Below are 27601 nucleotides of genomic sequence, written 5' to 3'. Positions count from 1 at the left end.
CGACGTCAGTTTGCGAAACGGCGCTTATCTAGATCCCTCCGGCAAATCCCGGCAGCAATGACGAGATCCGTGAACCTGCCTGTGAACGAAGACAAGTTCTCTCCAGCTCCCGAGTCTCCTCAGAACGCTTGCAGGGGGATATATTGAGAAGATGTTGCGACATCATTGTAAGGTATAGTAATTGCACATGGGTGTAGGGCGGGGTCTAGACATTGCGGCAAGTAGCCGTTATTACGTAATGTGAGTATTCGGTGACGCGGCTTCTGCGGCTCAACATGCAGGCTCAGACTGGAACTTCCACGAAGGCAAAGGAGCGCAAGTTCTTGCTCGCTGTGATTTGTACGTCTCCCGTTCAACTACAAAACAGCTTCTACACCCTAGATGGCGAGCGACAACAAGTTGCTGGCCCCGTTACCTCGGCACTATGCTGTGATCTGCCTCCTTCCAGTCGAGATGGTCCAGCATCTCAAGGATCCGGTCGCAATGTTGGCTGCAGAAACAATGTCTCTGAAGAAATATCTTGTTCTCCTTGACACAGTACGTATCGCAACCCAATCTCAGTTTTTCCATTATGGTTGAACGCGCCCTAGATTCGAGAACTACCGATGCCTGGATGGCCCTGGTTTCGCTACGGACTGAACCCGATTGCCACGTCACTGCGGTTAGAGGATCCCCAACGATTCATTACTTCCGACATGGCGGTACCTATATATCCTAATACATCTCATCCAACCGGGCGATCCCCCGTCCACCCGGCGACACCCTTCCCGTTCTCAAACTGCTATCACTGGATCAACTATGAGATCGTCGTGCGCGTCAAGGCCGTAGAAGGAGGCTGGGACCATAGCCATGCGATCAGCATTGGCAATCCACAGTTCCGCTCGGTGGAGAAAGCGTTCAACAATGATTGGGTCCTGATATCTCGCCTCCTGGAGGAACGTCATACAGCCGACTCCACAGGCAATGTCGCGGGGACGCTTGATGACGCCGGCAACCCTGCATCACCATCCCCGTACTTTAGAGGCATTCCAGGAGAGACTCACTCGGGTGCTCAGGATACTGATAATGCCTCGTCGACTTTTGATTCAAACGCGGCGTCCTCTACATCAATTACTGACTTCTTTGGCGACGATGTAGACCCTCATGCCGCCGAGCTGCTTCCACTCGTTGATCTCTGGCTAGAAGTCACTGAGCATGTCGGAGAGGACACGATACAGGATCCCCAGGGCCTGTTCCAAGAACGGGATGCGATTGCGTTGTACGTCCCCACATTTCATCTCTTGTTTCATGATGTTTGATCGTCGACAACAGAATCATCCTCGACGCGCGCAAACGTATAGCGGAGCGAAAGGCTGCTGAGCGTAAAGCGCGAATCCAACAGCCCCACATAGATCCTGCTTCGTCTTCCCCTGTATCTGCGGATGGCGCGGCTCTCCAGTCAGAGCTTCAGAAGCGTAGCCCCACCTCAAGTAAGCCAGGTGAGCTCTCCCTTCTTCGTTGCATGCTAATAAAGCTGAGCTCTTTGCAGAAGTGGGTCTGGGCAATGGACAGAAACGTTCCGCGTCATACCGGAAGACCTTTGCACGTATCTTGCGGAAGATGCGTGCTCTGATCTGCTGGCGGCCCAAGGCGTGATGTCTTCCTGCTTTCTCTCCTCAATGATCTTCTTATCCATCTCATATCACCTGTACCGTCCTCTGGTGGACATCTGGCATCTGGAGTCAAGGCTTCTGGATCTTACTCTCGATTCTCGGTACGTCATCGTCATGATCGCATGGCTCCCTTCTTGTACTACTACTACATTGCTGTGACTGTCGTATCTTGGCATAATAGAAGGTTTTGTTTGGTTAAAGTCTCACCTTTACGAGACTAGGAGCTTCTCTCTAGTAACGTCAACAGTTCAACGCCCGCTCAAGCATGGCAGTTGAAAGTAAGTTAACTGAGGGTCGACAGGCGAACTAACGACAGTGGACATGAACTTGAAGAAGTGGTCCCTCATGGTCTCTGTTCACCAGGGCTGATGCCAGCAGCTTCCGTGCTTCCAAGAGCGGTAGTACGCATGCGCCTCTCCGTGAGACAGCGCTGAAGTAGTCATGGGCGGTGCGTAGATGTCAGCAAACCGCCTAAATGATTGTACTCCCTCCTCCCCCCATACAACCATCATCCTCGCACTCTCGCTGTCCTTCCCTCTTCCCTCAAAGTATCTGACCGTCTTACTCATATCGACTTTCTCACCAGACGCTCGACCCCAATCCTCGCGCGAATCTCTCGTCTTCTAATATGAGTGACAGGTTGATGATACCAATGCCGTGTCGCTATGCGGCCATCCGTTTGAATCCTGTGGCGATGGTGGCGGACCTTGGCCTCGATGACGAAAGAACCCTAGCAGAGGCTCAAAATCTCAAAACGAAGACGTATCTAGCGTTCTTGTCTCATGTGAGTCTGCATTCGTCTCATTTCCTGCGGGCAAGAGCCTCTTCAAGCTAAATACCAAATTTTGATAGCCTGAAGAACTGCCGGTTCGAAGAATGCGTTGGTGCCGATACAACGTCGAGCTTGTCGGCACCACACTTCGTACCGCCATCCCAGAGCAAGGCATCACTTCAGATATGGTCGTCCCAATTGCTCCCAACTGCTCCCATCCCTATGGGCGCAAGCCCATTCATACTACGCCACCCTTCCCTTTCGCGAATTGTTTCCACTGGGTCAATATCGACGTCACCGTCCGCATCCGTATGAGTGATTCTGGGTTCGACCATATCGGAGCTATCAAAGTCGATCCTGAACAGTACATCGCCATGGTCAGGAGTCTCGAGGAGGACTACGAGCGTATTGGCGCTTTCTGTGACAAGGTGTGGCAGGAGGAGGAGTCGGCTCGCTCGCTCGCGGTTGACCCACAGGGTTCCGAGGAGCCTACCGCAGCCTCACAGGGAAAGCAAATAACATCCGAGGACTTCGTCAACCATATTCTCTCGGCTGGGTACCTCCGTTATGCTCAGGAGGAAGGTGTCGTGATCTCTACTCTCCCGGACAGCCGTGACGCAGCCACCAAGGCGGGTTCAAACAGTGACTCCAGCAGCAGCACTATGGTCTCTACGACTCCTTCTTCTTTTGACGACGAACTCGTCGATGTCTTCGGACGCGCTCCCGATCCGACCACCGGCTTGATTCCACTGGTGGATGCTTGGCTAGACATCGAACAGCACTTGACCGCGCATACGATCCCCAGTCCAGATGAACTGAAGAACGAAGTCGAGACGATGATACAGTGTGTCTGCCTCATTTATAACTCGCCCAGTGACTTACCGACGATAGAATCATCAAGCGGGGTGTGGCTAGGCGGCTACTTGCGGACAAGACGCAAGTATACGTCGACACCGTCAACGCAGCTCTGCAGAGAGCATCACGATCCGCAGATAAGACGGTACAATCGAATACATCATCGAAACGGCCTGCTGGCGTCGTTGTCGAAAGCTTGGCTCCCAGACATCCAGCCCTCTGGACGTCTCATCTCGGATGGCACGTGTGGCACATCGCCGCCTATTCGACGCATCTTCTCTCGCGACGCATGTGCGAGGGACTTGTTCCCATATTCAAGTGGATGGTGGAGATTCTGGCTAAAGCATTCGCTCGTCAATGCTCATGGTCGTTCCCTTGTCTCGCCCCGGCGGATCCACGGGGGGTCCAGTGCTGCGATGTTCCCTACCTTGTCACTTGCCGAGTTGGCTCGATTTGCCGTCTTTCGATGGACAGTTCACCTCGCCGGCCATGCGCTGAGAGTCTCCCTTCTAACTGAACACCTATCGACGCCACTACCTCCGTGGTACGACGCTCGGTCAAAACACCACGGTCCCTCCTTCTAGTAGGGTTGGAGCGCGGGTAGGGCATGACGGGCAAACGACCGCACAAATGGCTGGAAATCTGTACTTCTTACATCAGCTCCCTCCGCTTCACGGATGAACCCGCCTTTTGATGGAGCTTACGGTCCGGATAGTGCTGTTGTATGAATCATCTGTAAGATGAACTGAAGTTTTGCTCTCGATTGTGAGCTGAAGTCAAGTTGAGGTCGCAGTAGGGGCCAAGTCCGTCTTCTCTCTCCCGAGCAAGCTCTCCGGTCCATCCGCCACGTCGACGGCGGAAAGCGGCGCAGTTCTGTCTAAACAAGGGCAAGACGTCTATTGGGATCAGGTGAGAGAACACTGGCATCATCCCGGGTGGGCTCGGGGCAGCCCGAAAGAGGAGCATCGATTAGTTGCAATAAGGTCGAATCGCACACACTATTTGAGAGGGCCCGAGCTAGTTTGCGCCACAGCCTGCGACTCTACGGTCCAATAGCCACCCTCCAGAGGGAGTGAAGTTTTACACGAAGGCTACACTTTCATCTCTGTAGACACACTGTACATTAGCGTACTATTTGCGATGGCTACGTTCGGACTTACTTACCGGGAGATGACTGCTTCATCGGCGCGCCGGGAATCACAACCTCCTTGACGGAGATTCCACGCTTCCGGGAGAGTACTATCAAAAGTAGTTCAGATGCCGGCTACGACAAAATTATATGAGTTCCTGCTTACGGTGCTTCCTGGGATAACTGAATGATACCGTGCGCAGTAGCCAGCACTGGTGTGCTGTCGGCTGCGACACCTCAATGGTTTGGACTTGGTCGCCCTTCATGACGGGTGGCTACGAGAAAGCTAGGTGATTCTCAACGTGAGGGAGGAAGAATGAGTCGGATGAGATAGAGTCGACGCAATTCGGGTCGAAGGATATTTGGGGTTGCTGACAGCGTCTGCTACTTATAGATAGGGCATGTCTGCGTCCCGCTGTGGCCGGACTCGGTTACGGGTTGTATCCCGACAAAGCGGCAAAGCGCATGCATTGGGATACGCAATGGACAATAGGAGGTAGTGTTTGGAGAGTGTTATTTGTCGCGTATCGTCGATACACGCATTGGGGCCGCCACGCCGTTGTGCGCCTTTCGCCACCCACTGGGTAACAAGTTTACAAGGACACAGTGGCGAGAGCTCGACTACTACGTGAACATACCTGAGACTATGTCAGTCTGTTACAAGATATACTTCATATCGAGCACTCACAAATCCAGCACGTCAGGCGTCGGTCGCGGTCGCGTCAGCGCTTAATTCGATCCTAGGGGAGCTGAGTTCACGACGTTAGCTACGCATACTGAGTATACGAGCTCACCTGTAAACTTGATGTGAGTTTCTCTGGCTCCTTTTGCACAAGTCAGTAGTACCTGTTGTTCCGCAACACTTGCACCTCCTACCGAGGGCGCCTCGGATCCAGGAATGGCTTCAAGGCGCAAGGAGATTTCAGGCCTTTCAAGTTTCATGGTATACATGTACACGTTTCTTGTGATCAATTGTATGCAGGAAGCTTAGGCCTTGTGTCTGCAGTCGTCCCGGGGGAGGAAGGTCATCATGGTTCGGTCCAGAACCCAGAGCTGTGAAGCGCCCAATATCCGGCCGGCAATCGGCGCTCGGTACGCAATCCCGAAGTTTTGACTTTGCCACTTAACTCTCACCGTCTCTCAAAGCTGACATACGAAACATGGTCAAGAAAGTGCTTGTGCTTCATGGGTACTGTAACGTGATATACTAAGATGACTGTGTGGCTTTGATTGACTTGAATCTCCTGCTAGGTACGCCCAAAACGCGCTGATCTTCAGCAGAAGGGTAAGTTCGACGAATCAGATTGCTCGCGATATACCGTTGATTTTGTTACGATAGATGTCAGCACTCCGTAAAGCTTGCGGAAAGGACATTGATCTCGGTGGGATCGCACAGCACAACTGGAAGTCTACTATAGCTCATGTGGTGACCCCGCAGTTTTCGTGGATGCTCCTCACCTCTTGACGCCAGCCGATCTCGCAGCGGCATTTGGTACTTCTGCGTCAGAGGAAGCACCTGTGAACGACTCAGGGGCGCCAGAGGCATCCACAGACTCCGATCCTACGCTCGTTCCCCGAGGCTGGTGGAAGACCGACGTGACCCTAACCGAGGCCATCGGGTTGGAAGATTCGATCCTGTACCTCCGGGACATCCTCAGCAAAGACCATTATGATGGAATCTTTGGATTCAGGTGGGTTACACGACATATCTTAAATTAGTGCTCACTCACGCTGATACTCTCGTCTTCGTCAAGTCAGGGTGCGGGCATGGCCGCGATCTTAGTCGCATTGGTAAGTGCTACTCCAACTTGCAGCTGGGGTACTCCCTTGTCCGCTGACTCGTCGTTCAACAGCTGGAGAAGCCTGATGTCTTCCCGCCCTTCCTGATTGATGGCAAGTCGCCTCATCCTCCTGTGTGAGTAGCCGCGCCTTCCGCTGATACTATTGTCTGACATCCGGGCCTTATCGCTCTCAGGGAGTTCTGCATATGCGCGGCTGGATTCCGGCAGGATAGTCCGCTCTGCGACTCTGTGTTCCTCCCGAACTACTCGACTCGCACACTTCACATCATCGGACTCGCCGACACCCTCGTGCCCAAGGAAACCTCGCTGAAACTAGTGGACGTCTCTGCAAACAAGCGCGTCGAATACCATGACGGGAGTGAGTCATGTTTCTCGGCGGAGTGCCGCAAGTAGCTTGACCTTTGGAACCGATTAGGTCACTTCGTTCCATCGAAGGCGAACTGGCGCAACTTCCTGAAGGCTTATATGAAGGACCCTACGGGAGATATCCCGTCACCGGCACCCGGCCCCGCATCACAATCTGCCTCTGGAGCAGCGACGCCCGTGACGCCATCGGCATGAACGATGTTTTTGGGACTAGAGACTACTAGATGAGACATGTTTAGAGGTGCGATGAGCCATTGGTCGCGCGCCGCAAATGCTGAAATGATCTGCATCACAGATAGAGTTTAAACCATAGATTCGCATTGCAGGCGCGTGCCTCCCGTGCTCCACGCTGCCATTGTACCCAACCAGTCGTTGAGAAGATGTCGCCACATTAGCCAATTGTAACTTCCGTGCTGGGGAGGCGGATCGAGAATAAGGCGGCACTGTCACAGAGTTGCTGTCGAAGTGCGGGACGGTAAATAAGGTGCGTCTAGCCGTCCCAAAAATATGCTTTTGACAGCCAGCGGGCTCGAGTGCTCGGTTGTAACAAAAATTTACGCCCTGGCGCCCCTCCGACTCGAACTGCAAGAGGTCAGTCGCGGTAGGACTCCCGTTGCCCCTTCGTAGGCGTTCTCCTCACCCGATTCCTGCTCTACTCGGCGAGCTATCCCTCCAGTCTGACATCGGGCTCGCCCCTCGCACGCGCCTGAGTGGTATTGCTGCGCAGAATTGAAGACTTTTCATCGTCTGCACTGTCCGAAAATACCTATGTCTCTCCACCAATCGCTCGGGAGGCGAGTCTACCAGTCCTTTAGGCGTATGAGGCGTATGGCGGTGCGTGTACTATGATCACTTTCAACGGAGTACTTACGAGCCTCCTATAGTGCATAATAATTCCTCTGGTCCTTTATGATCTGCAATCGGGCCGCCTCATTACCTATATGTGACGGAATCGGTGTGCTCGCCTCTGGCCTGGTGGTCGACACCGCTCAAGGTACATCGATGAGTGCATCGGCTGTTAGCGGGTCTAAGGAGGAGAGGCACTGCCAATATGTCAATACCGTGGCATGGGCATATCGGAGTCGCAGAAAGAGGCGAGCACCCATTATGCTTTCTGCAGTGTGGCGACGGACGCCTTCACTTCACTGGTCGCCGCCCCCGCCGTCTCCTGCGGCATACGCATGCCTCGTTCTCTCACCAACCAGGAACCACGACGCTGTGGTCACCTCATTCGCCTGCTCTCCGGACTCATCACGGTGTTATTCTTAGTTCTGTTTATTCCACACAAGTCGCCCCCGCGAGGCAATCCGAACGATAGTCGGAGGCGTCGTCTTCGCCGCACCTCTTATCTGTGCCAGGAGGAGCGCAGGAGTATGGTATAAAGCTTGTGAGAGTGTTCTCATCTCCCTCATCGAACCCACTCACAGCCCAACCCATCCTTCACTGACACATAACCACACACCATCTCATCTACCCCGCCTCTACCATGTCCCAGTCCTACGTCTCACAGCTCAACCACTGTTCGTATACTGGCATCGCCAAACAACCTACTGGCTGACATCGCTTCTCCCCAGTCGTGCAGGTCAAAGGGGTGGCCCATCATCTCTCATGGAGAGAGAAACCGGTGGGACCTCGTCATGCACCCGAGTGGCATGTGACCTGGACCTGTAAGTATTTAGCTTGCTACCTAGGACGGCAAATAATTCTTGTTTGTCTCCAGACATGAGCAACGATGTAGGAGATGAAGGTACTGGTTCCACGAAGGCAGAAGCCAAGGAGGCTGCTGCTCCGAGCGCGTTAAACGCGTTGCAACAGATGCTTGGGATGCTTGGAACGTAGTGGAGGAAACGATGTCTCAGATGTTAACCCAGATGCTAGCTACTCGTGTCTTCGTTGTCGTACTTCATGTAAATGCTCTGCGTGTAGATGTACCATGATTCCAATTTGCCGTCTTGATTGTAGTGGATGCAAGGCGACAGCTTGACATATCTGAGATCTGTATACATGTTCTCGACTTCCAGTTGTCTCAGCCTACCGTTCTCTAAGTGAGCTCGAACCCGACTTGTGGAGGCTCGGTCCTTTCGTCGTGCAATCATCACTAGTACAAGTCTACAACATGCATGCCGGCAAGTTCCGGCAGTTCCGAGTCGGCAACGAGACGCTCGCGCCGTGCTCTGACTCGGACCTCCGTGTTCTCCGAGTCTCAACTCCTCCCGAACCCAGTCCGCTTGATCTTTCAACGTTCACTTCCTGTGACTGAGGTGGCTGTCTCTGCATTCAAACTTCAGGGTCCGACAGTGATCTCGTCCCGAGTACACGTTCGGCAACTACAGGATTTCTCCGGTACGGCCATGCCAATCACCTGCGAGAACTACGATTGCCGACCCTTCATAACGCCCATGAACTCTGCGAATCGTGAACTCATCCCAGACATCGTGCGCTGACGTTTGGAAGTCTTCTTTAGCTTTTTCTTGTGTGATTTTCCGTGCTGCACTATACTCCAGGGAGCCGTGTCACCGTCAGAAGCATTCTGACATCGCGAAGTCAAAGTCAGACATGCACAGACACATCCTGATTACTTCCTTACCGTCTCGCCGATTCCGTTGCCCTGAAGCAAGTTTTTAGAGCTCTGATTCCCTGGGCCGTCCTTTTCAGGACCGGCTGAGGTGAGCGAAGTCTCGAATAGCTGCGGACCGTACTCACCGAATCATTCTTGCTTCCCGCAGGCGGCAATCCAGGAAGCGTTGGCTCAGAAGGAAGAGGAGTACCGAGGGCCTTATCAGGCGAAGTACTACTCGTAACCTGGCCGGCGTTAGGACCACTGCTTGTCTGTTGCCATGGATTCAGCCCGGTGAGTCCTTGCTCAAGTTCACGTGGACACGGTATCGGACGTTTCTCACCTGCCTCTGTAGCGCAGTGGCTTCTTCAGTTGCAGCTTCCTCTGTGTCAGCGTTTTCGGCGTCCTGAGGCCGGTACTCTTCATTCAGCCGATGCCCGTTGACAGTGCGTCGAGTCGCAGCGGTCACTCACTCTATCAGCTTGTTCCGCAAGATGTGGCTTCCACTCCTCAGGGTTCCTGAATATCTGATAACAAGTGAGTGATTGTAACGACTCGTGGCTTTCGGGTACTCACCTCGTATTCATCCTTGCACTGCTTGAGGTATCCTGGCCGTGCAAGACACGCAGCAACCCATTCTTTCATCTTGATTTCAATGGTATCTCGTAGCTGATCGCGCGCATGTGGCTCCAGCTGAAATCCTCTATCGTCCTGACGCACACGTTGCTCATTTTTCCATCCCCATCTTCGAGCGACATGGCCATCGGACGTGAAGGGTATGGCTACGAGCCATTTGGAACGGGCCTGCCACTCTGGAGTTGTGTGTACATGTGAGTCGCCCGGGCGTATCTCGTCATGCGGGGATACGCAGAGAATGAAGTGGTCTTTTAGGATTGTAGGAAGTTGGTCGTACCTATGGCACCCCTCATACGATGCCATCAGCAGGTACCACGTCTTCTCTGCGTCAAGAGGAGCCTTCCCATTGACAGGACAACCTGGTTGTATGCGCCAAACAATTGCCGGACGTGCCTTTCCGCGTGTACTGCCTCCTTCGGATGGCGAACCAGAACTCGGGTGGTACGCACTGCGCCGGCGGGTATCTGGCAGGATATCGTCTATCGGCGCATGGATAGATTCATGAAGAACGATGACGTCCCCGACATGCCATCCACGATTCGCCGGGTCAATGTTGAATGGAGCACGGGTTGGGTTGCTGCAATCTTCGCATGACCTGCGGGGGGTAGGTCGGGATTGAGCCTGAGGTTGCTCGGCTGTGGTAGGTGGACGGGGAGTGATGGTGACGGTCATTGGAGGACGCCCCGACTGGATAGTACGTCTCCATATTAAGTAGCAGGGAAAAAGCGTACTCAGTTTACTGTCTGGACTGAGGCTGTGAATAACGGTACCATGCGCCCAAATGCGCCCAAGGACTTCGATGAGCGCGCCCACCCACGGTGGGCGCCAGTCACCCACACAGCATAATAACCACCAACACATTACACGGGGTCACACACTGCGGAAGCTCTACCGGTCGCCCCCATCTCCTGCCTCCTCTTTTACTCTCGTATCCCACTAGGCCCTCTAACCCTCCAGAGTGTCTTCCATCTCTTGTCGATACTCGTCTCCTTGCCACGTCAGAACCCGCTCCACACCACTTCTCAGAATGTTTCGGGGTCTAGTCCCTCTACCTAGCCATTATGCGGTTATACGCACTGATCCAGAGGCGATGCTGAAGGATCTGGGATTGGACGACCCGGAGACCCTTGCAGAGGCCAAAGACATGTCGCGGAAGAAGTACCTGGTATTCCTCGAATGGGTACGCATATGACATTGAGAATCATACTAAATCGCGCCTCACTGATCACGTTGCCTCCAGCCTGAAGAACTTCCTATGCCGGGCATGAGATGGTGTCGCTACGACGTCTGTCCGATTGGGACCACCCTTCGCCCGCCGGACGAATCGCGGGGTATCACTTCGGACATGGTCGTCCCCATCGCGCCAAACAAAGGCCACACCCCAGACCGCCACCCTGTCCATACCACTCCTTCCTTTCCGTTCTCGAACTGTTACCACTGGATCTTCAATAGCGTGAGCGTCCGTGTGCGCGTTCATGAGGACGGCGTCGAACACGACGGTGCCATCCGTCTGTCTCCAAAAGAGCATAACACGATGAACGATACTTTCTTCCCAGACGCCCAACGCGTAGGAACCTTCCTTCATGAGAAGTATGGGGCATCGTCGGCAACCGAAGAGAAGAAGCCGGAACAGGTCGCTGCTGCTTCCGCATGCGACGATGATGCCCATGGGACAGGGCTGCCCGTGGAAGCATCTGCGCAGGACGGTGATCCCACCCACGTACTGTCCGACATCTATCGTCGCCTCGTTACGCAGCGGGGTCTGCGCAAGTCTGGGCCTCCTAGCCATGGCGACGACAAGTCTCAGCCGAGGCTTAGTAGCTCGTCCAAGGACGCATCAGGCTCGCACGATGCCCAGAAGCAGTCGACAATCACTCCAGTTACATCAAGAGACTCTGGGATCGACCTCTTCGGCTGGGACCCAGACCCGAACACTGCCAGGATCCCTCTGGTCGATGCTTGGCTCGACATCGACAAGCACTTCACGGAAGACGATATCACTAGCCCTGTTGAGCTCAAAAAGGAGTTTGAGCAGATCGACGCGTAAGTTGTTCCATCTGAATTCAGTACTCCGCGTCTCACACCAGTCATAGGTTGATTACGCGCGGACTTGTGAGGTTGGCGTCAACACAAAAGTCTCCCGAGCAGATCAAGGCCGAGCATCCTGTCGGTGATACTGAGCTGCCTGCGGAGCCTGAGGAACTTGCGGACGACAACCACTTGGTCGATGTGATCACCGGCCTGTGGCGCGATCTCCAATCTCAGTATGTCTCTTCCTTTTCCTCCTGCGGTCCACCATTCCCAGTGCTAGATATCCCCGAGTCGAACCCCGACGATACACCATCGATGCCTCCTCGACTTACTACGGGATATGACCCGTTCCCATCGTATCCTCTCCCTGGCGACGTGCGGTTTCCTCTTCCCGAGGCTGGTGATGAACCTACTCCATCACCAGCATCCGCTTCGAACAGCCTCACACCACATTCCGCATCGCCTACCCGTTCTCCTAGACTCCGCTTCGCGGGACCGGCTGTGCCTCCTCCATCACCGAGCCCCTTGTCGTCTTCGAGGATCAGCGCCGGAAGCCCAGCAGTGCCGTCAGTTGCCCCGCCGTCCTCCAAATTACGCGCCAAATTGGCAAATGTCACATCTAAGTTGCAACCTACTATGCCACCACGTCGTACGTATCTCCACTCGTCTTTTTGCGCTCGGCAGCTAAACATGCGCTCATATCCACACTGACAGGTCGTAGCCGCGCTTCGACAATAATCCACCAGCTGCGTACCAAGGTCGAATACTTCTGGCATCATAGCGGCAGGATCGGAGAAGTGCATTGAGGCACACAGTGTCTCTGCCGGCATGAGACGTTCGTTGCGGCCACCTTGACATCGGACGCCTCTTCCGGTGTCTAGTGCTTCGCCCTCGCGGCAAATCTTAGTGTAGCACCCTTATGTATCGGTATCGTTTCCCTATGTATATTCCTATCTTCTTCCTCGTCCCATTACCGAGAACGCGCATCCGACGACGACACCTTACGAGTGCGCATCAAACCATTGCAGGTACAGCGAACACGAACACGGGTAGAAATGGCGATGCGGGGGTGGCGACGACGGTCGGACAAGTCAGGGGATAAGAAGGGCTTAGTACCGCGAGCAGCATGAGCGAGACTTTGTTGTGGCATGCGGCGGTTCGTACGGCTTTGCATCCTCCGAGGATGTAGGAATAAGCCTTTTGGTGATCATACATCAAGTTGATGAATGATAATAACATGCCATAGCAACAAACCGAACGTAGATAGCATAACGACGTGAACTACAGTACGGGGTATGACAATCCGGGGGGATATACAAAGATAGAGAATAATCTCAGACGCAAAGACGGCTCACCAGGGATCCACGACAGGTCCACGACGCCGGGGATTCGCATTAGAGGAGGCCACGTCCTTCCCGCTAGGCGTAGGGCCACGCTCGGAGTCGACGCGCAGACCTTCGGAACGGCTCCTATGGCCCGGCTGCTCAAGCTTTAGGTGCTGCTTGGTGCGTGCCGCCGCAGTCTGCAGCCGTACGTCCAGCTGCCTCATCTCGCGCCTCAGCTGCGTCGCATCTGCTTGCAGTACGCGCGAAGACGCCTCCGCAGGACCTGTGCGGCTCGGATCAGCACGACTCGGGACAACGCGCTCCTTTACAGGCAGCCAGCCCTCCTCCGGGCTCGTCGTAGGACCGCGGTCGCGCGATCGCCCGTGGCCCTGCACGGTCTGCACGACGGAATACGAGTATGAGTGAACTAGCACGAGCCTGTTTGAGGACGACTGCGAGCTTGAGCTCGTAGGAACGCGCGGCGAAGAGTCGGGACCACGCGCCCGCAGCTGCAGGATGCGATAGTTTTGCTGGATTCGGCGAGCTTCCTCCGCTGCTCGCAGCTCAATCGGCCTGAGAGACGCAGCTGCAGGACCTCGTGAATGTTGCGAATCCAAGGCTACTGCTATCCGTAGTACGGGGGAAGGATGTCGCGACGGCCACACTGCTGCCCTAGAACCTTGAGTAGGACGCGGTGCGGGCACACCGGCATTCTTGAACAGGCTGGCGTATGAAGGTGGCGGCGTCGTAGGGGTGGCATGGGCATCACCCAAGGGGCAATACGTCGGGACAGGTTGCGCAAGAGCTTTGGGGGCACTTTGCGGCAAGGGATCATCTTTCTCAGCCTGCGATAACTTCTCAAGGTGCGGAGTAAGTGGGAACACTGGCTCCTCGTATCGGATGTCACCCGACCAGCTGCGGTAGTCGAGCGTAAGGGTAGTCGGTGGCCGTCGTTGTGGCACTGGTCCCGGTCGTGTCGTTGTACTGTTAATGGGCTACCAGTGAGCCACAATGAAGAATCAAGTCAAAATGCCAATTTCGTACCTCGGGTTGGCTGCTACGGACGATCTCTGTTGCTGCGCGCGATCCCCATCGCGACCTCTCGACCGTGGCTTCCTATTCCTAGCATGTTCGGAGATACTCGGATCACTAACCGGGAGGCTATAGTTGGCGCGATCCCATGCGGAAAGACTACGCTGCAGCTGCGTTCTCTTGCGCCGCTCGAGCGAGTCCTTGATGATCCTACATGAAAATGAGTACATGCTTGTGCAAGAATGAGACGAGACTCACACGCCAACCCACTCCTGTTCTTTCCATAGACCTACCGGGTTTGGTATCGAGTCCTCGGAGAGGTGCTCCTTGAGGTCCAGCCACAGGTCAACGAGCGGAATGAACTGGAAGCTGGGATCGTCGTCCCATCCGAAGACGTTCATCGAGAGAATATCTGTGATGGAGGGAGGAATAGGAGGTGTGGCGTTGAGCAAAGGATCCGGTTCAAGACTAGAGTCAGAAGACATGTGGTCGTCTTCAAAAGCAAACTCGTCTGTATCCAGAGAAGAGAGTGCTGTGGAGAAGACGCCATCCATATGGGCTTCCAGCCCCTCAACGTAGGCAGTAGGTCTCTCTCGCCAGAACTGGTTGATGCGAGCAAAGTCGTGCTCGAAAGCATCAGAGAGAGCAACATGCTGCGAGATGTCGAGCTGATATGCGCTGTCGTTTTCGTATTCGCGATTGCGACTAACGCGAACACGAAGCGACATACGTGCATCGATCCAGAAGTAACAGTTTGAAAATGGGAAGACAGGGGTAGACGCGATCTTCACATCATCTCTAGCGCGGTGAGTGTTGGGATAGATAGGAACCACCATGTCTCTTGTGATTCCCTTCTCTGGGACTGGGGGACGTAGCCTCGCGGCAACGGCGTTGACACGATATCGACAGTATGAGCTGTCCGGCATAGGGAGATCCTGGGGCTGTGAGGATATTCATTAGCCAGATGAGCGAAGTGCAAGCTCATAATGCTTACAAATTCCAAGTATACGAGGTACTTCTTTGGACGCATCGCCCTAGCCGCGTTCGTAGCTAGTGGATCCTGGAGATGTTCCACCATTGCGACTGGATCCATGCGGACCACAGCGAACCGTCTGGCTTTCGGAAACGCAGAAGCCTTCTTCGACATCTCAGAGAGTCAAAACCAGAAGGCAGGTGAATCGGCGGTGGTGGTGGTTGGGAGTCAAGCCGGTGGCTCCCGCAGCTGCAGGTTCTTGGCTACCCCGGCAAATGCCGAAACCTGTGTTGGGATATCCAAAAGCGGCCTGACACGTTGTTCTGCGCGGCTTGCCTGGTGACACGGTGGCTGCCAGGACAGGATCTCATTGTAAGTCATGCAACTGACACTCATCTTGACTCTGATCAGAATCCCCAATGTTTATGGTTTGGGCAGAATACTTGACCCCCAGCTGACTCGACCCCGGGGCCTCGAGTGCGATCATGTCTGACATGAGAAAATCCGGCGTTCATGTCTGCTTCTTCGCCCTACTATTACGGCATTCTTTGTCTCTTGCACCGTCCCCGTTGGCGCGACGGACGAGCCCTCGACCTTCTCTCCTGCCGTCTGGAGCCAGCTGTCGACTACACTTCACTCTCTCCAGTGATCCATTCTTCCAACCTCATTAGCATGGGCAACTGTCCGCGCTGCGACGCCCTCATAGACAAAGAACACTTTCCCAAGACAGACTCCCACTCATACGGTCCTGGAGACATCATCGGCATTCAGGATTCTGTCCACGTCCCCATCTATGACCACGTCCTCAACAACAGGGCTCGTCAGCCATCCTCTCGTAGAGGGTCAAACCTCAGCACTGGGTCACGCATATGGGTGGACAATGGTCGAGGCGGACGCCCAGCTGTGGTGCTTGAGCGCCGACCAATCGAGTCTAAGGACGGAAAGGAGGAGACTGTCGTCCTTCTCCTGGCAACATACGAAGGCGACTATCATCTCCGGAGCTCTCTTCCACTCGTCCTTCAAATATTCTGCATCGCGGTATACCCTCACAGCACAATCGAGGAGGACGAAGCGGGCGTTTTTCACCTACACACCTCCCCAGAGTGGTCACACTCCAGGAAGGACGCGGATAACCTTCATGGATGGCTCATCGCCCGCCAGTTCACGTCCACGAGGAAGACCACGGGTCGGTGGCTGAACGCCAATCGCAGCGATCGGGACTCCCAGTCGACTTTCACAATTGATCACGCGACCCGTATTAAGTTGCTCGAGATCATAGAGGAGAAATGGGACCAATGGCTTGCGGACTGCGATAGAGACCCGCAGCGCCTGTACAGGTATAGGGAAGACTACAAGGTGAGTGGTGGTTATCAAAATTGCTTCGCGCGTCGCGATTGACAATCGTTGTGCGGCACCCCAAGAATTTCCGTGACAAGGTTCTCAAGTACAGCACAACAACCTCCGTTAGTCGAGCCTAGCTTATCGTACTGTCGCCCTCGTGGCCTGATTTGCATCCCGTATATACAGCCAGCACGAACGCAAAATGCAACGCCCACTGCACGGTCCCCTCCCGCGGGCTCTCCTGTGAGCATTTAGTGCCGTAAAAATGTACCCTATCACTAATATTGCAAACAGACTGCACGGAGTCCTCCAGGACTCAGTTCACGCGCATGGACGCCGGGCACTTCAAACCCGACCATGAGTTTCGCGCAGGCCGCCGGAACAACGTTCCAACAAAACACCACGGCCGGGCCGAAGCCAGCCGAGCCCGCGAGTAATGGAAGCGCACGACCCACCGCGCAACCGCCCTCGACCTCTCGGACTGGACCCTCACCCCGTCTCCCTGTCACGAGCTCTAGTCCTAGGCCATCCGCGCCGCAAGGCGCTCAGCCTGGCGTCCACACCAGTGCGCCTCCGGTCCGAGTCGGAAATGGCAGCGCCGTGCCATCCAGTTCGAGGCCGCCTTCTGCAACTGCTTCCGGATCTACCGGCCCCGTGAGTATCTTCTCTCTCTTCATCGCATTACGAGTTTTTACACCATTTCTGCAGATACCACAGGCTGCACAGAGCAGATCGGCCGCGCCGCCTTCGCAACCACCGTCATACGCGCAGGTTCTTCGGGAGAAGGCGGCGGCGAGGGGCGCGGGGCAACATCGACCGTCTCGGAACTGAGCAGCGCCCAAGATAATGGTCGTACCGACGGGGCGCGATGCATATAGTGCGTCATGTACCCATCTATTCTTCTTGTCATTCTCACGCAAGCCCGTCAGTCGCCATCTTCCTTTCCCCGTCCCGGGATACGACGGACCTATTCCTGACAGGACGCTTGTATGGCACCGCGCTTACATCTGGTTTCGCATCCGTTGTCAACTTATATTCAATGTCATTGCTCACTTATTCAAGTACTTCAGATTGCTTTCACTCCGTCCGTTCCCTGTACTCGCATCGGCCTCGTGAAACCCGAGCTGTCAAGGCTGAGGACAAATTCAGATCATAGCACGCATTCTACAGTCGGTACTCACCGCCACCCCACACTGTCCGCCTGAAGACGAACCCCCAATGCTCCAAATACCCAGCTACGATGACGTTCCATTTAATCTACCCTTCCCCATGCCTTCGCAATTCGTCGTGGTGCGTATGGATCCTGCCGCGATGGTGACGTTCCTCGACGATCCGGAGGCCTTGGCAGAGGCTCAAGCAATGGAGCCGAAGAAATATCTGATGTATTTGGCCTGGTTACGTTCTTGCACATGGCCCGTAAGGCTACTCACTGACGTCGTTTTCAAGCCCACAGACCTTCCAGCTCCCACGAGTCTTTGGTGCCGGTATGGCGCATGGCCCGTAGCCTCGACGCTTCGGCCAGCCGACCCGGTGAATGGCCTCGCTCCAGACATGGTCATGCCTATGTCACCGAACACTCAGTACCTGAAGGGCCGCCCCACGCTTTCGCCACAGGACCCCTTCCCATTCAGAAATTGCTTCTTCTGGGCTTGTAGTTCTACCCGGTTCCGTGTGAAGGTCCGGAAGGAGGGGTATGACGACTCGCAAGCCATCAGGCTGACTATCAAAGACCATTGCAATCTGCTCTCGAGTTTCGATTTCGAGAACTCCCGCATGATGGAGATCGCCACGGAGTATAACGCCACGCACCCTGCAGTCAGTCCAGAAGCAGGAGACTCCATAGTGGAGAATCGTGTTATTGTAGAGGGCTCCCACTCCTCTCTCCGATCACCCTCATTCTCAGACGAGTCTCTTCCCTCTCCTTCCATCTCTGATTCCGAGGACGAATCCGCCGAGGACTATAGGAGCCACAGCGCCTCGTCTTCCGTCGATGATCTGCGGGACTACAACCTGTTCGGATGGGACCCTGATCCCAGTGTCTTGTTCCTTCCTCTCGTGGACGTTTGGTTCGAGCTAAAAGATCACTTGGAGGAAGGGGACATACCCAGTCCGCTCGAGTTCTACGAGGAGGAAGCAGCCATCAAGTCGTGAGTGAAACAATTCATGTTCATGATACCGCAGACTCAGAGTCTTCCCGTACATAATCATCAAGAGGTCATTAGAACGTCAGAAGAGAGCGGGTCGCGCCATCGACCTGCACTCCTGCCTGGTACATGCGAAAGCCGACGATCAGGTGGATGCATTACCAGTGGCGTCGATGGCTGGCCCGGGGTCTGACATTCAGTGCGACTCTGATTCCGCGGGCTCGTCCTCATTCCAAGATACTCATGTCACCACAACGCCTAAATGTGACTTGCCGAGCGCATCGATCATTGATCCAAACGAGGTCGAAAGCGGAAGGGTTCGTGCCATTATACCGCGAGTTCCAACCGATATGAGGCTAACGAGCTCCTTTAGAGCTGCAAGGTCTCGAGCACTCCGACCGACCGCTGAAGCGGCTCGTACGAACACTCAGAACGTGAAGGGGCTCCACGCTTTTGCCGCTGCCCATTTTTGATGGTCATTTGCGCACTGCTCTTATGCTGGGAATTCTAGAAGACGATGCGGTCGCTCACACTGATGTTATGGGCGGATGCTGCGACATGGACACTGTCACCAAAGATGTACCATCGTGCTAGAACGGGATTCGTCTACACATGGATGCTAGTGCACCGACAAGGGGTAAATGAGGCGTCGTCATGAAGACGCAAGAAAGGGCCCTTCTGTTGAAGCTGAGAGATCGGCGGTATACCTAAGTCTGAACGTGAACCAGAGTATAACGACGAAGGAACTTGTGAGTAGGCTTGATGAGACGATAGTCTAAGTGATCATATGGTGTCTTTGTACTCAGTTCTCCTTGTGGTTGTTGGGCACGTTTGCCTCCTGCGCCGCCTGAGTGCAAATATGACCAAACATGGCAGCGGCAAAGCTGTACTTCAGGTTGGTCCCCGGTCACTTCCTCTCCACGACGACCATGTACATAACCTGCCACCCCGCTTTAGAACCTATTCGTTGTTCTCTCAGCAACAGCAATTCGCGCCACTGTGATCCTCTCGTCATTCCCTCACGACACGCAGATGGGACCATATTCACAGCTGAAACTCCCCTTCCCGAGACCAGATCGCTTCGCCGTTATCCAGATGGATCCGGTGGAAATGGTCCAACAGCTCAACTTGGACGATGAAGAAGCCATTTTGGAGGCCTATTCACTGAATACGAAGAAGTACTTAGTATACCTCGAGCTCGTAAGTGGTCTACTAGTTTCGGTCTGCCATCGGACTCTCTTCTGAACCCATTGAGGCCTCAGGATCTCCCTGGACCAAAGAGCCCGTGGTGTCGTTTCACTGTCCTGCCAGTAGCAACGCCACTACGTCCCGACGAGCCGTCGCACGGTATCGCTTCTGACATGGTAATGCCAATTGCTCCGAACACACGATATGCCAAAGGCCGTACTCCCATAACCGCTAACACCCCCTTCCCATTCGACAACTGCTTCTTCTGGATTGAAAGCAGGATGACTGTGAGGGTGAAGATCAGACCTGAAGGGTACGACGAGTCCAACGCCGTGGCGCTTAGTTCACGAAAGTGGTTCGCCCTGACGAAGGCGTGGATGGTAGATCTGGAACGCATTGATGCTTTCAGGGATAAGTATGAGACAGCACTACCGCCCACGGAGGCGTCGGTTGTTTCCCGAGACACTTCGTCGCACTCGTCCTTGAACGCACTCCTCACGGCTCCCTCGTCCGGCACCCCATCCGGCATCTCTGTGAACAGTGGCACTGCGGCTGGCCAACACCCCAGACCGATGTCGGTCGGCGTCAGCGATGCCGACCCCAATTCTTGCACTCCCGACGTTGTGGCGTCCGTGCAGGCATTGTTTTCCTTGAATATGTTCGGGTGGGAGCCGGACTCTACATTTAAGTTCCTGCCTCTCGTGAACGTCTGGTTTGAGCTAGACAGTCATCTTACATCGGAGACAATACCCGACCCTTGCGAATTGAAGCAGGAAGAGGCCGCTATACATTCGTGAGTCATCCCAGTTCTACTATCACTTGTTCTTACCGACCGCTAGGATAATCACGAAAGCGCTTGAGCGGAAAGCAGCTGCAGTTCTCGCAGCTCCGGCTCCCCCTCTATCCGCTCACACTCATAGCGAGGACCAAGAACATCCCATTTCTTTCCTACCGGAGGATACCAACGACATTGCCGAGCAACCTGAAGATCTCGGAGCACATGCACCCATGGATATAGACCCTGAGCAGACCCTGGTCGAACTTTAGCTCAAGCCATATAGCATTGTTTAGCACGAGGCCTGCCGGCGAGCGATACACTTTGTGTTTCCGTGGTATTCGTACTTAGTACTTGTATCACTATTACCTTCGCTCGAATATTCAATACCAGGGGGATCATGGTTGACTGACGGGGTCCCAGAATTCTCGAACGCTACCTCGTCCCTCCGGAAAATCCGTCTACGCCACAGCCGACTCAGCCTCACCTCACCCGTCGCCGAAGACGTCGTCTAGCGCATCCCTAGTTCTCTGGTGCACCAGTTGATCGTCAGACGACGGCGGCGCAAGAATGGCACGAGGAAGAGCGACGTTGACGACCGAGTCTCTACGGCGCCATCGCGACTACAACCACTGTCGGTAAGACACGCCTGAGAGAATTGCAGGCACTCAGTAATGCAATCACGAAGCCAGACAGCGCACCGGTGTGAGACGCAACAGGCGCATGTTGCCAGTGCACCCGAATCAAGAGAAGTGGGAAGGTGTTACCGGCGTGCCGCTGAGGCACAAGGGACGGAAGTGCTCCCCGGCGCTGTGGGAGGCGTGGAGTATCATGCCTACTTCCATGCGCCTTGATAGCGGGGGGGCGAGAACCGAATGCGCGCTGGCACCGCAGTCGCCGCGATCGGACTGCCTCCTGATGATCGGTGCATCGACTTCACGTCCGTGTACTATGTGAATTGTCAACAGGGTGAACGTTGTCAGGAGGCGACTGTAGAGTGACGCACCGGGTGACTGTCAAGAATAGGAAAACCGTACATCCGCACGTTGGCCTGGCACTGCCGCCACATTGATAATGTGTCGCCCGAGAAGACTGGTTTCGATAACACCGCCTGAAAAGTCTGCAGCGTGTCCGGGTGAAAGAGGACTGGTGAGAGGCAGTGTCTAAAGTAGTCATCGCATGGTAGCAGCTCCGTCGCGAGCGGGGCCCAGCCTATGTCCCGAGATCCTGGTCGGCGCCGCCAGTGGAGAGTTCGCATCGATGACACCGATACGGTATGCCGCAATGTAACGGGATTTGAGTGTGCAGATCGACAATGGTACATGGGTATCTGAACAGAGCCCCTCGCAGTCGACTTCGGCAGAAAACCGGTAGCCTCCTGAGGTCGAGGATATCGGGGAAGATAGGTGCTTTGCTATGACCAAGACTGACCAGCCATCTTGATGGACGCAGGGCGTACAAAGCGCAGCGACGTGAGCAGGTTGAAGAGAGCTCCTTGCTGATGAGTGGGAGGGGATCATGTCGACCGAGTGTTTACCCATTCACAGACCAAGTCTAGCCGTAGGTGAGGTTGTTGTCCACATAGCGTGGGGCTTGATCAGAACACACACGCCTTGTCATTGAGTAAGTGTGTCTGGTGAATGCTATAAGCTTGTTACTATCTTTCAGCACCGACGTAAGACACGCAGGAGGTACGGTAAACTCACGGTGCCAGTCAGCCCAACTTGACTCCCAAAAAAATCCTCTTGCTCCGAGAAGCACCACTTGCACAGGCCTCAAAATATTCTCGACGTGCGGGCAGGAGTAGGGGACGTATCGCAATCAACTGAGGCAGCAAAGACGACACGGTGGAAAGGATTCAGAGAAGTTCCAGCCCCTAGAGTATGCTAGAGTGTAGGCAATGTTTGCTATGTTATGGCAGTTTGTAGTGAGGACAGACGGGTTGGTGGTTGGAGTCGGTTGGTGAAGGTCGGAATCCGGGTCGTCGTGGTTGTGGTGAACGCTGAGCTCGCTATGGCGCCTACGAGCTCTCACCCTCCTCCACCCACCACCACCATCGACCAACGCTAAACGACTACTCCTTGCTCTTAATTGTTTAGTTGCACGATTGGAAACCCTACCATGGACAGAGACAGGGCGAGGGGTTACGATCGTTCGGGGCGCGACGACCGCCGAAGGTCTCGCTCGCGCTCGCCTGACGACTACGCACGCCGACGAGATCGTTCTCGCTCAAGATCGCCCCGACGACGCTCACGCAGTCCGCGACGGCGTCGCTCTCCATCATACTCGCGGTCAAGCTCACGTTCAGGAAGGAAGGACAAGCCAGACCGCTCAGAACGGAGACGCGGGAGGTCGACGTCACGCTCGCGCTCGAGAGACGAAGACCGCAGCAGGAGCAGAAGTCGGAGGCGGGATCGCTCGCGGGAGAAGAGGAAGCGTTCGAGGTCGCGGTCTCGGTCAGTGTCCAGTGCGTCCTCGAGTTCGTCCGAACATAGGCGGCATAAGCGGAAGAAGGACAAGCAGAAGAAGCGGCGGAGCAGGAGCAGGGACAAGAAGGAGAAAAAGAAAAGCAAGAAGGATAAGAAGGTGTGTGCAGCGTAGTGTGTTGCGCCACATGTTCTGACATTGCAATCCGGCACGCAGAAGCACAAAAGTGGTGCTGTCGGCCACCACCAATGGGGGAAGTACGGTATCATCAACGAGACTGAGTACGTCCCATCAGTTTCCGACTTCTCATTCAACTCATCCAACTCACGCGCGGTTCAGTATGTACAACAAGGAACAGGAGTTCCGCGCATGGCTGGTCGAGGAGCGGAAGATCAACCCTGAGACGATTACGAAGGACCAGACGAAGAAAGAGTTTGCGCGGTTTGTGGAGGATTACAACACTGGTATGTCGAACACCCTCTTCTATCCTCTTTAGAACACTTTCCGACGCAGCCTCCAGCAACGCTGCCCCATGAGAAGTTCTACCACATGGAAGAGTACGAACGCCGCATGGCTGCCCTCCGTGCAGGCGAGTACCTCCCACCCACCGACGACTCGTACGACCCAGCCGCGGACATGCGGGCGCTCGCAAGCAGCCACAAACGCCGCCCAGTCGAGCAGGACACGTATATGAGCAAGGAGCAGCTCATGGAGCTGCGGAGGGTGCAGAACGAGCGGATACAGGTGCGTATCCCGCGCTGCCCGAAGGGTGAATGGATGCTGACATTGTCCTTGCTACAGGCGGGGAAGATGAAGTTGCTCGGCATGGATATTAAGCAGACTATGGGCGTGCGCATGGACGGGACGATGTTCGATGGGTGATGCGACTCCGGCCTTGTACGATATATTGGATTTCACCTGCCTATGCATGTCCCTCTATCGTTGTCGATTGTCGCGCTGCTATTCTTACATGGAGTCCGGACATGGAAGGAGCTCTTCCCGCGCACAACGCTATGCAATCATGCATATGGTTCGGCCGAGCATTGAGCCACAGGCAAGACAATGCGCGGCGACAATTTGCAGAGACTAACCAAGGGAACAGGAATCGCATCACCAAGTCGCGTGTAACTCCTATCCCCGCAACTAGGGGGCGTAGGGACGACGTTCCACAACCTGACAACAGGCGCGTATCGTGGATTATATGCAAATGTTGTACATTCCATCATTAACGAGATGTGTCACGACAATAGCACTGACAGAGCGGCAAGAGTAGGGAAGGAAGAGCGCACAAAAGATATGTACAGCATCTAGCGTCGGCATTGAGACACTTACTCATCGAGACCTCAATCTGAACTCAGTTCCACGGCTCATCGTCTCGTTCGGGGTCTAATAGACCCAACGCTTTCTGGTACATCTCGGTACACTCGTGAGCTGGAGGACACATGCCGTAAAGGAGGACGTATTCACCTTGGCCATCCGTATTCCGAGGACCTTCCATCTTCGACGACGACGCACGGAGTGTCCACGTAGCGACTCGGTTTCCTACAGGCCCCACCGCCTTGAATAGACTCGCAAAAGTGGCCGGTCGATTAGGACCGCCCTTCGCTTCCGACTCCTTGTGTCCGCCGCGACTCGCGTTATGAACTCCAATTGTGCGGGATCTGCGAGTAGCCCCGCTATTTGGACCTCCAGAAATACTCACTCGGGGTGGGGTTCCTACATGTGCCGACGGCCTACGAGGTTCACGGGTGGGCGGAGGCAATTCTCGTGGGCGAGAAGGTAGGGGGCCGCGCCTCGCCTTTTCCTCGCATTTGTGGATATTGACAGGGGACCGTCTTCCAGTCGGCGAGTAATCAAACATCGCTACATGGCCCGTAGATGTGACCGCATGCGACTCTTTCTCAGGTGGCGATTGACCTTCGAGATGTCCCGCAGGCAACGAATCTTCTCGCGCCGCAGGTGGTGCTTGCGAAGACAGCTTGGCGGCAGCGCGTCTCTTCATTGCTCTTTCGATTATCCTGTGCTATGCATGAGCAACACTCTCAAGCAGAATCGTAGGAACACTTACGCTCCGATCGTCTCCTGTTCCTTCCAAAGCTCGGTGGGACTTGGTATATTGTCGGAAGAGAGATGATCTTCGAGATCTAACCACAAGTCGACGAGAGGAATAAATGGGACTTTCGGGTCGTGAGCCCACCCAAACAGGTCCATGTCGATCACCTTCTCTAGAAGCGGTGGAACGGGGGGAAACATCGGTTCTACACCACCATCATCCGAGGTGCTAGTGGGACTGTCGCTCCGGTCTGACTTCAAATCGAATGTGGAATCCTGATCATTATCCTCCGAGCTGCTGTCGTCGACATACTCACGAAGAGCTGGGGGGCTCGAGGGTGTCGAAGATGAAGTGGAGCGGCTGGTAGTGTGATGTGGTCTTGGAGCTGGAGGACGCGCAGCTGGCGGCGGACCTTGTGCTGCGGAACCAGAATCAAGAGCCGCCTCGCGTCTGAGAGAGGACATGCGGAGAACGTCGTCATTCCAGGCGGACCTCAATTTCACATGCTGCGCAATGCTGACCGTTACGCCCTTGTCGTTGTCGTAGACATCTGCCCCGCGCTTGACTTTGACACGGAGCGACATGAGGCTCTTCATCCAGAAATAGCAGTTGAGGAAAGGGAACTGAGGAGTAGACTGCACAGGCTGCCTTCCTTTGGCATACCGGGTGTTGGGATGGATAGGCATGATCATGTCTGAGGTGAACCCCTGCTCGGGAACAGCAGGCCGCAGAACTGTGGCGACGGGCTGAACCCAGTAGCGACACCACTCGCTCGTAGGCATTGGGAGATCCTGTGGCTGCTTGAGTGTTAGCGATGTATATACCACCCTGTCTCAAGGGAGGACGAACGTACAGTATCCAGGTACACCAAATACTTTTTCGGTTCCATCGCCGTAGCTTCTGAAATCGCAATGGAGTCCAAGCCCAAATGCGATACCATGGAGATCGGATCCATGCGAACCACCACAAACTTCAATGCTGTAGGAAGCATAGTTATCTTGCGCCGACGCTCCCTCTGTGCGCCGTCTTGCATCGTGGAAATCAAAGCAAACGTCAGGTCGACTAAATCGTAAGACGAAGGATGATGGGTATCTCAACGCAGTGAGTGTTGATGCAGTGGGATTGCAGAGGAAAGCGTGCGCAAAGTCGTGGGTCAAGTCAGACCTCGGTAGATAGCGAAAATGTGGAGAAAGAAACGTAGGGAGACGCTACATTTTTGTGGCTGGCATGCATTGCTTACCTGTGTTTGATACTGTGGGCCTTCGTTAGAGTCCAGATATTCATACTGCTCGCCAGGCCACTTCATCGAGTCAAACAATGGCACTACTCATCTCCCGATGATCAAGCCTTTAATGCCAGCATAATCTCCGAGTCATCGATCCCAAGGACGTCTTCAGCTCCATGAACAACCTGTGGCGCGTTCAACGTTGCAGGAAGCGAGAATGTTGCTCGGAGCCTCATGAATTTGTTCGAGCGGCGGCCATATTCGCTTGCGGCTTGACTAGCTAGCGCACTCGGCGAACTTGTTCAGCATGTAAATATCACATGGGCATCTAGTAGAGACCCCAATACATATTGCAATCTGCCGGTTTATTAAACCGGGGGGTGTACAATATGCCCGGTTTATTCGTGATCTCCTGTAGGTAGCCCTGGGGCGCAATACTTTACTCGGCCCTGTACAGTCGACACCCTCACGGCGTGCATCCCAAAAATCCGGGACCCGTGACATGCTTGTGACTTGTTCGCGATGCCCTACCAGGCCCAAACATGTCACTGATTTATCTATTGGCGGGACTTATAAACAGTCGCGGAGCTGTCATGCCGAGAGACAATAAAAGTGACTTTTTGTAGCGTCGCCTGGCGGGACTTGAATGGGATAAGCTTGGGGCGCGAACGTGTCACAGCGTCTGATAAGCAATGGACACGGTCGGGTAACGTTACAATTCCGGAGCGTATTCCTATTCAGACATAACACAAGGGGGATAACAGATCTTGCCGAGGGAATCGTAGCCGGTCGTGTGTAATGACAACAAAATGAAAGGTTACTTGTTTCGAAAGCAACAAGGCTATTGAATAGATCTTCATGTCCCTTAACATGACAGAGGCGTGACTGCAAACCTGTCAGGACAAAGGAAATAAGCGTGACATTCAACAAACAAGTCAAGGCTCTTGACACGTTTCGTGTCGCGAGCGAATCACAACTCAAGATCGGCCGAAAATGTCACGAGCAGAGGCTTATCCGCGACACGGCCGTGACAGGAACTGAGTCACGTGCTCTGACTGGTAACCGGTCCAGCCAAGAAGTGCACCGAAGGGCACAACAGTGCACTGTTGTGAGCGAAGAGCCACGACAGCGCGCAGAAGAGTGCGCCTGAGCTCCAGGTGGCCCAAGAAGACTCGCAGGTGTGCGAGCAGCTAGCCCTTGCGCACAAGTGCTCGAATCGTGCCCAGCCGCGTGTGAGCACCGCCACAGCCTTCTTATACTCAACGCCACTGCCCACGTTGCATACTGTGCTCCTGTGCCTCGGCCTGGCACCTTGCGT

The 27601-nt window shown here is 54.6% G+C and overlaps 13 protein-coding genes across 13 annotated transcripts; 9 read left to right on the top strand and 4 right to left on the bottom strand.

Moving 5' to 3' along the window:
- Nucleotides 1-313: 313 nt before the first annotated feature.
- On the top strand, nt 314-1757 carry L226DRAFT_492889 (uncharacterized protein). Its single transcript, XM_067677408.1, has 4 exons — nt 314-537; nt 591-1258; nt 1312-1478; nt 1529-1757. Exons 1-4 carry the CDS (start codon nt 382-384, stop codon nt 1633-1635), a joined length of 1098 nt encoding a protein of 365 aa, XP_067530972.1. The 5' UTR covers nt 314-381; the 3' UTR covers nt 1636-1757.
- A 3811-nt stretch (nt 1758-5568) lies between these two features.
- On the top strand, nt 5569-6771 carry L226DRAFT_547736 (uncharacterized protein; the record flags this gene model as incomplete). The annotated part of the gene is made up of 7 exons (XM_067682521.1): nt 5569-5607; nt 5748-5790; nt 5847-6099; nt 6163-6199; nt 6262-6323; nt 6384-6568; nt 6626-6771. The coding sequence occupies 7 exons, from the start codon at nt 5569-5571 to the stop codon at nt 6769-6771; spliced, it is 765 nt and encodes a 254-aa protein (XP_067530971.1).
- Nucleotides 6772-7954: 1183 nt separating this feature from the next.
- L226DRAFT_227095 (uncharacterized protein) lies at nt 7955-8528 on the top strand. Its single transcript, XM_067673053.1, has 3 exons — nt 7955-8096; nt 8151-8243; nt 8297-8528. The coding sequence occupies exons 1-3, from the start codon at nt 8063-8065 to the stop codon at nt 8413-8415; spliced, it is 246 nt and encodes an 81-aa protein (XP_067530970.1). The 5' UTR covers nt 7955-8062; the 3' UTR covers nt 8416-8528.
- Nucleotides 8529-10141: 1613 nt separating this feature from the next.
- L226DRAFT_538867 (uncharacterized protein) lies at nt 10142-10489 on the bottom strand. The gene has a single exon (XM_067681580.1). It carries the CDS (start codon nt 10473-10475, stop codon nt 10317-10319), a length of 159 nt encoding a protein of 52 aa, XP_067530969.1. The 5' UTR covers nt 10476-10489; the 3' UTR covers nt 10142-10316.
- Nucleotides 10490-10796: 307 nt separating this feature from the next.
- Nucleotides 10797-11816, top strand: L226DRAFT_470105 (uncharacterized protein; the record flags this gene model as incomplete). Its single annotated transcript, XM_067676277.1, has 2 exons — nt 10797-10949; nt 11010-11816. The coding sequence occupies 2 exons, from the start codon at nt 10797-10799 to the stop codon at nt 11814-11816; spliced, it is 960 nt and encodes a 319-aa protein (XP_067530968.1).
- A 1246-nt stretch (nt 11817-13062) lies between these two features.
- On the bottom strand, nt 13063-14716 carry L226DRAFT_227026 (uncharacterized protein). Its single transcript, XM_067673052.1, has 3 exons — nt 14416-14716; nt 14170-14357; nt 13063-14109 (listed from the first exon to the last, which is right to left on the bottom strand). Exons 1-3 carry the CDS (start codon nt 14440-14442, stop codon nt 13152-13154), a joined length of 1173 nt encoding a protein of 390 aa, XP_067530967.1. The 5' UTR covers nt 14443-14716; the 3' UTR covers nt 13063-13151.
- On the bottom strand, nt 14412-15304 carry L226DRAFT_470235 (uncharacterized protein; the record flags this gene model as incomplete). The annotated part of the gene is made up of 2 exons (XM_067676297.1): nt 14412-15098; nt 15152-15304. 2 exons carry the CDS (start codon nt 15302-15304, stop codon nt 14412-14414), a joined length of 840 nt encoding a protein of 279 aa, XP_067530966.1.
- A 339-nt stretch (nt 15305-15643) lies between these two features.
- On the top strand, nt 15644-17302 carry L226DRAFT_574725 (uncharacterized protein; the record flags this gene model as incomplete). Its single annotated transcript, XM_067685092.1, has 5 exons — nt 15644-16486; nt 16552-16593; nt 16658-16714; nt 16766-17125; nt 17180-17302. 5 exons carry the CDS (start codon nt 15644-15646, stop codon nt 17300-17302), a joined length of 1425 nt encoding a protein of 474 aa, XP_067530965.1.
- A 73-nt stretch (nt 17303-17375) lies between these two features.
- L226DRAFT_226993 (uncharacterized protein) lies at nt 17376-19003 on the top strand. The gene is made up of 4 exons (XM_067673051.1): nt 17376-17481; nt 17542-18618; nt 18694-18932; nt 18989-19003. The coding sequence occupies exons 2-3, from the start codon at nt 17690-17692 to the stop codon at nt 18806-18808; spliced, it is 1044 nt and encodes a 347-aa protein (XP_067530964.1). The 5' UTR covers nt 17376-17481; nt 17542-17689; the 3' UTR covers nt 18809-18932; nt 18989-19003.
- A 573-nt stretch (nt 19004-19576) lies between these two features.
- On the top strand, nt 19577-20369 carry L226DRAFT_492877 (uncharacterized protein; the record flags this gene model as incomplete). Its single annotated transcript, XM_067677407.1, has 2 exons — nt 19577-19815; nt 19878-20369. Coding segments are annotated over exons 1-2 (660 nt in total), but the record flags the coding sequence as incomplete, so codon positions are not given.
- A 2806-nt stretch (nt 20370-23175) lies between these two features.
- L226DRAFT_226939 (uncharacterized protein) lies at nt 23176-24044 on the top strand. Its single transcript, XM_067673049.1, has 4 exons — nt 23176-23286; nt 23345-23469; nt 23526-23749; nt 23807-24044. Exons 2-4 carry the CDS (start codon nt 23346-23348, stop codon nt 23885-23887), a joined length of 429 nt encoding a protein of 142 aa, XP_067530962.1. The 5' UTR covers nt 23176-23286; nt 23345; the 3' UTR covers nt 23888-24044.
- L226DRAFT_226930 (uncharacterized protein) lies at nt 23751-24802 on the top strand. The gene is made up of 4 exons (XM_067673048.1): nt 23751-24059; nt 24108-24188; nt 24256-24299; nt 24360-24802. The coding sequence occupies exons 1-4, from the start codon at nt 23887-23889 to the stop codon at nt 24533-24535; spliced, it is 474 nt and encodes a 157-aa protein (XP_067530961.1). The 5' UTR covers nt 23751-23886; the 3' UTR covers nt 24536-24802.
- Nucleotides 24803-25069: 267 nt separating this feature from the next.
- On the bottom strand, nt 25070-26049 carry L226DRAFT_470194 (uncharacterized protein; the record flags this gene model as incomplete). Its single annotated transcript, XM_067676288.1, has 2 exons — nt 25070-25855; nt 25912-26049. The coding sequence occupies 2 exons, from the start codon at nt 26047-26049 to the stop codon at nt 25070-25072; spliced, it is 924 nt and encodes a 307-aa protein (XP_067530960.1).
- Nucleotides 26050-27601: the final 1552 nt, after the last annotated feature.

This window comes from Lentinus tigrinus, assembly GCF_003813185.1.
Source record: "Lentinus tigrinus ALCF2SS1-7 unplaced genomic scaffold L226scaffold_37, whole genome shotgun sequence".
NCBI classification, from domain to species: domain Eukaryota; kingdom Fungi; phylum Basidiomycota; class Agaricomycetes; order Polyporales; family Polyporaceae; genus Lentinus; species Lentinus tigrinus.
This window is presented reverse-complemented; position numbering and strand designations above follow the sequence as displayed.

Excerpts from the sequence above, each read along its gene's own strand:
- L226DRAFT_492889 (XM_067677408.1), top strand. The coding sequence starts at position 382 with ATGGCGAGCGACAACAAGTTGCTGGCCCCGTTACCTCGGCACTATGCT. Across the intron at positions 538-590 it reads ATCTTGTTCTCCTTGACACA|ATTCGAGAACTACCGATGCC; the intron begins GTACGTATCGCA and ends AACGCGCCCTAG. Across the intron at positions 1,259-1,311 it reads GAACGGGATGCGATTGCGTT|AATCATCCTCGACGCGCGCA; the intron begins GTACGTCCCCAC and ends CGTCGACAACAG.
- L226DRAFT_227095 (XM_067673053.1), top strand. The coding sequence starts at position 8,063 with ATGTCCCAGTCCTACGTCTCACAGCTCAACCACT. Across the intron at positions 8,097-8,150 it reads CGTCTCACAGCTCAACCACT|TCGTGCAGGTCAAAGGGGTG; the intron begins GTTCGTATACTG and ends GCTTCTCCCCAG. Across the intron at positions 8,244-8,296 it reads GTGGCATGTGACCTGGACCT|ACATGAGCAACGATGTAGGA; the intron begins GTAAGTATTTAG and ends GTTTGTCTCCAG.
- L226DRAFT_538867 (XM_067681580.1), bottom strand. The coding sequence starts at position 10,475 with ATGGAGACGTACTATCCAGTCGGGGCGTCCTCCAATGACCGTCACCAT.
- L226DRAFT_227026 (XM_067673052.1), bottom strand. The coding sequence starts at position 14,442 with ATGGAAAGAACAGGAGTGGGTTGGCGT. Across the intron at positions 14,358-14,415 it reads GAACAGGAGTGGGTTGGCGT|GACTCGCTCGAGCGGCGCAA; the intron begins GTGAGTCTCGTC and ends AGGATCATCAAG. Across the intron at positions 14,110-14,169 it reads TCCGTAGCAGCCAACCCGAG|TACAACGACACGACCGGGAC; the intron begins GTACGAAATTGG and ends GCCCATTAACAG.
- L226DRAFT_226993 (XM_067673051.1), top strand. The coding sequence starts at position 17,690 with ATGCTCCAAATACCCAGCTACGATGACGTTCCATTTAATCTACCCTTC. Across the intron at positions 18,619-18,693 it reads GAGGAAGCAGCCATCAAGTC|AACGTCAGAAGAGAGCGGGT; the intron begins GTGAGTGAAACA and ends AGAGGTCATTAG.
- L226DRAFT_226939 (XM_067673049.1), top strand. The coding sequence starts at position 23,346 with ATGTACAACAAGGAACAGGAGTTCCGCGCATGGCTGGTCGAGGAGCGG. Across the intron at positions 23,470-23,525 it reads TGTGGAGGATTACAACACTG|CAACGCTGCCCCATGAGAAG; the intron begins GTATGTCGAACA and ends CGCAGCCTCCAG. Across the intron at positions 23,750-23,806 it reads TGCAGAACGAGCGGATACAG|GCGGGGAAGATGAAGTTGCT; the intron begins GTGCGTATCCCG and ends TCCTTGCTACAG.
- L226DRAFT_226930 (XM_067673048.1), top strand. The coding sequence starts at position 23,887 with ATGCGACTCCGGCCTTGTACGATATATTGGATTTCACCTGCCTATGCA. Across the intron at positions 24,189-24,255 it reads GTTCCACAACCTGACAACAG|CACTGACAGAGCGGCAAGAG; the intron begins GCGCGTATCGTG and ends TCACGACAATAG. Across the intron at positions 24,300-24,359 it reads GAAGGAAGAGCGCACAAAAG|TCAGTTCCACGGCTCATCGT; the intron begins ATATGTACAGCA and ends CTCAATCTGAAC.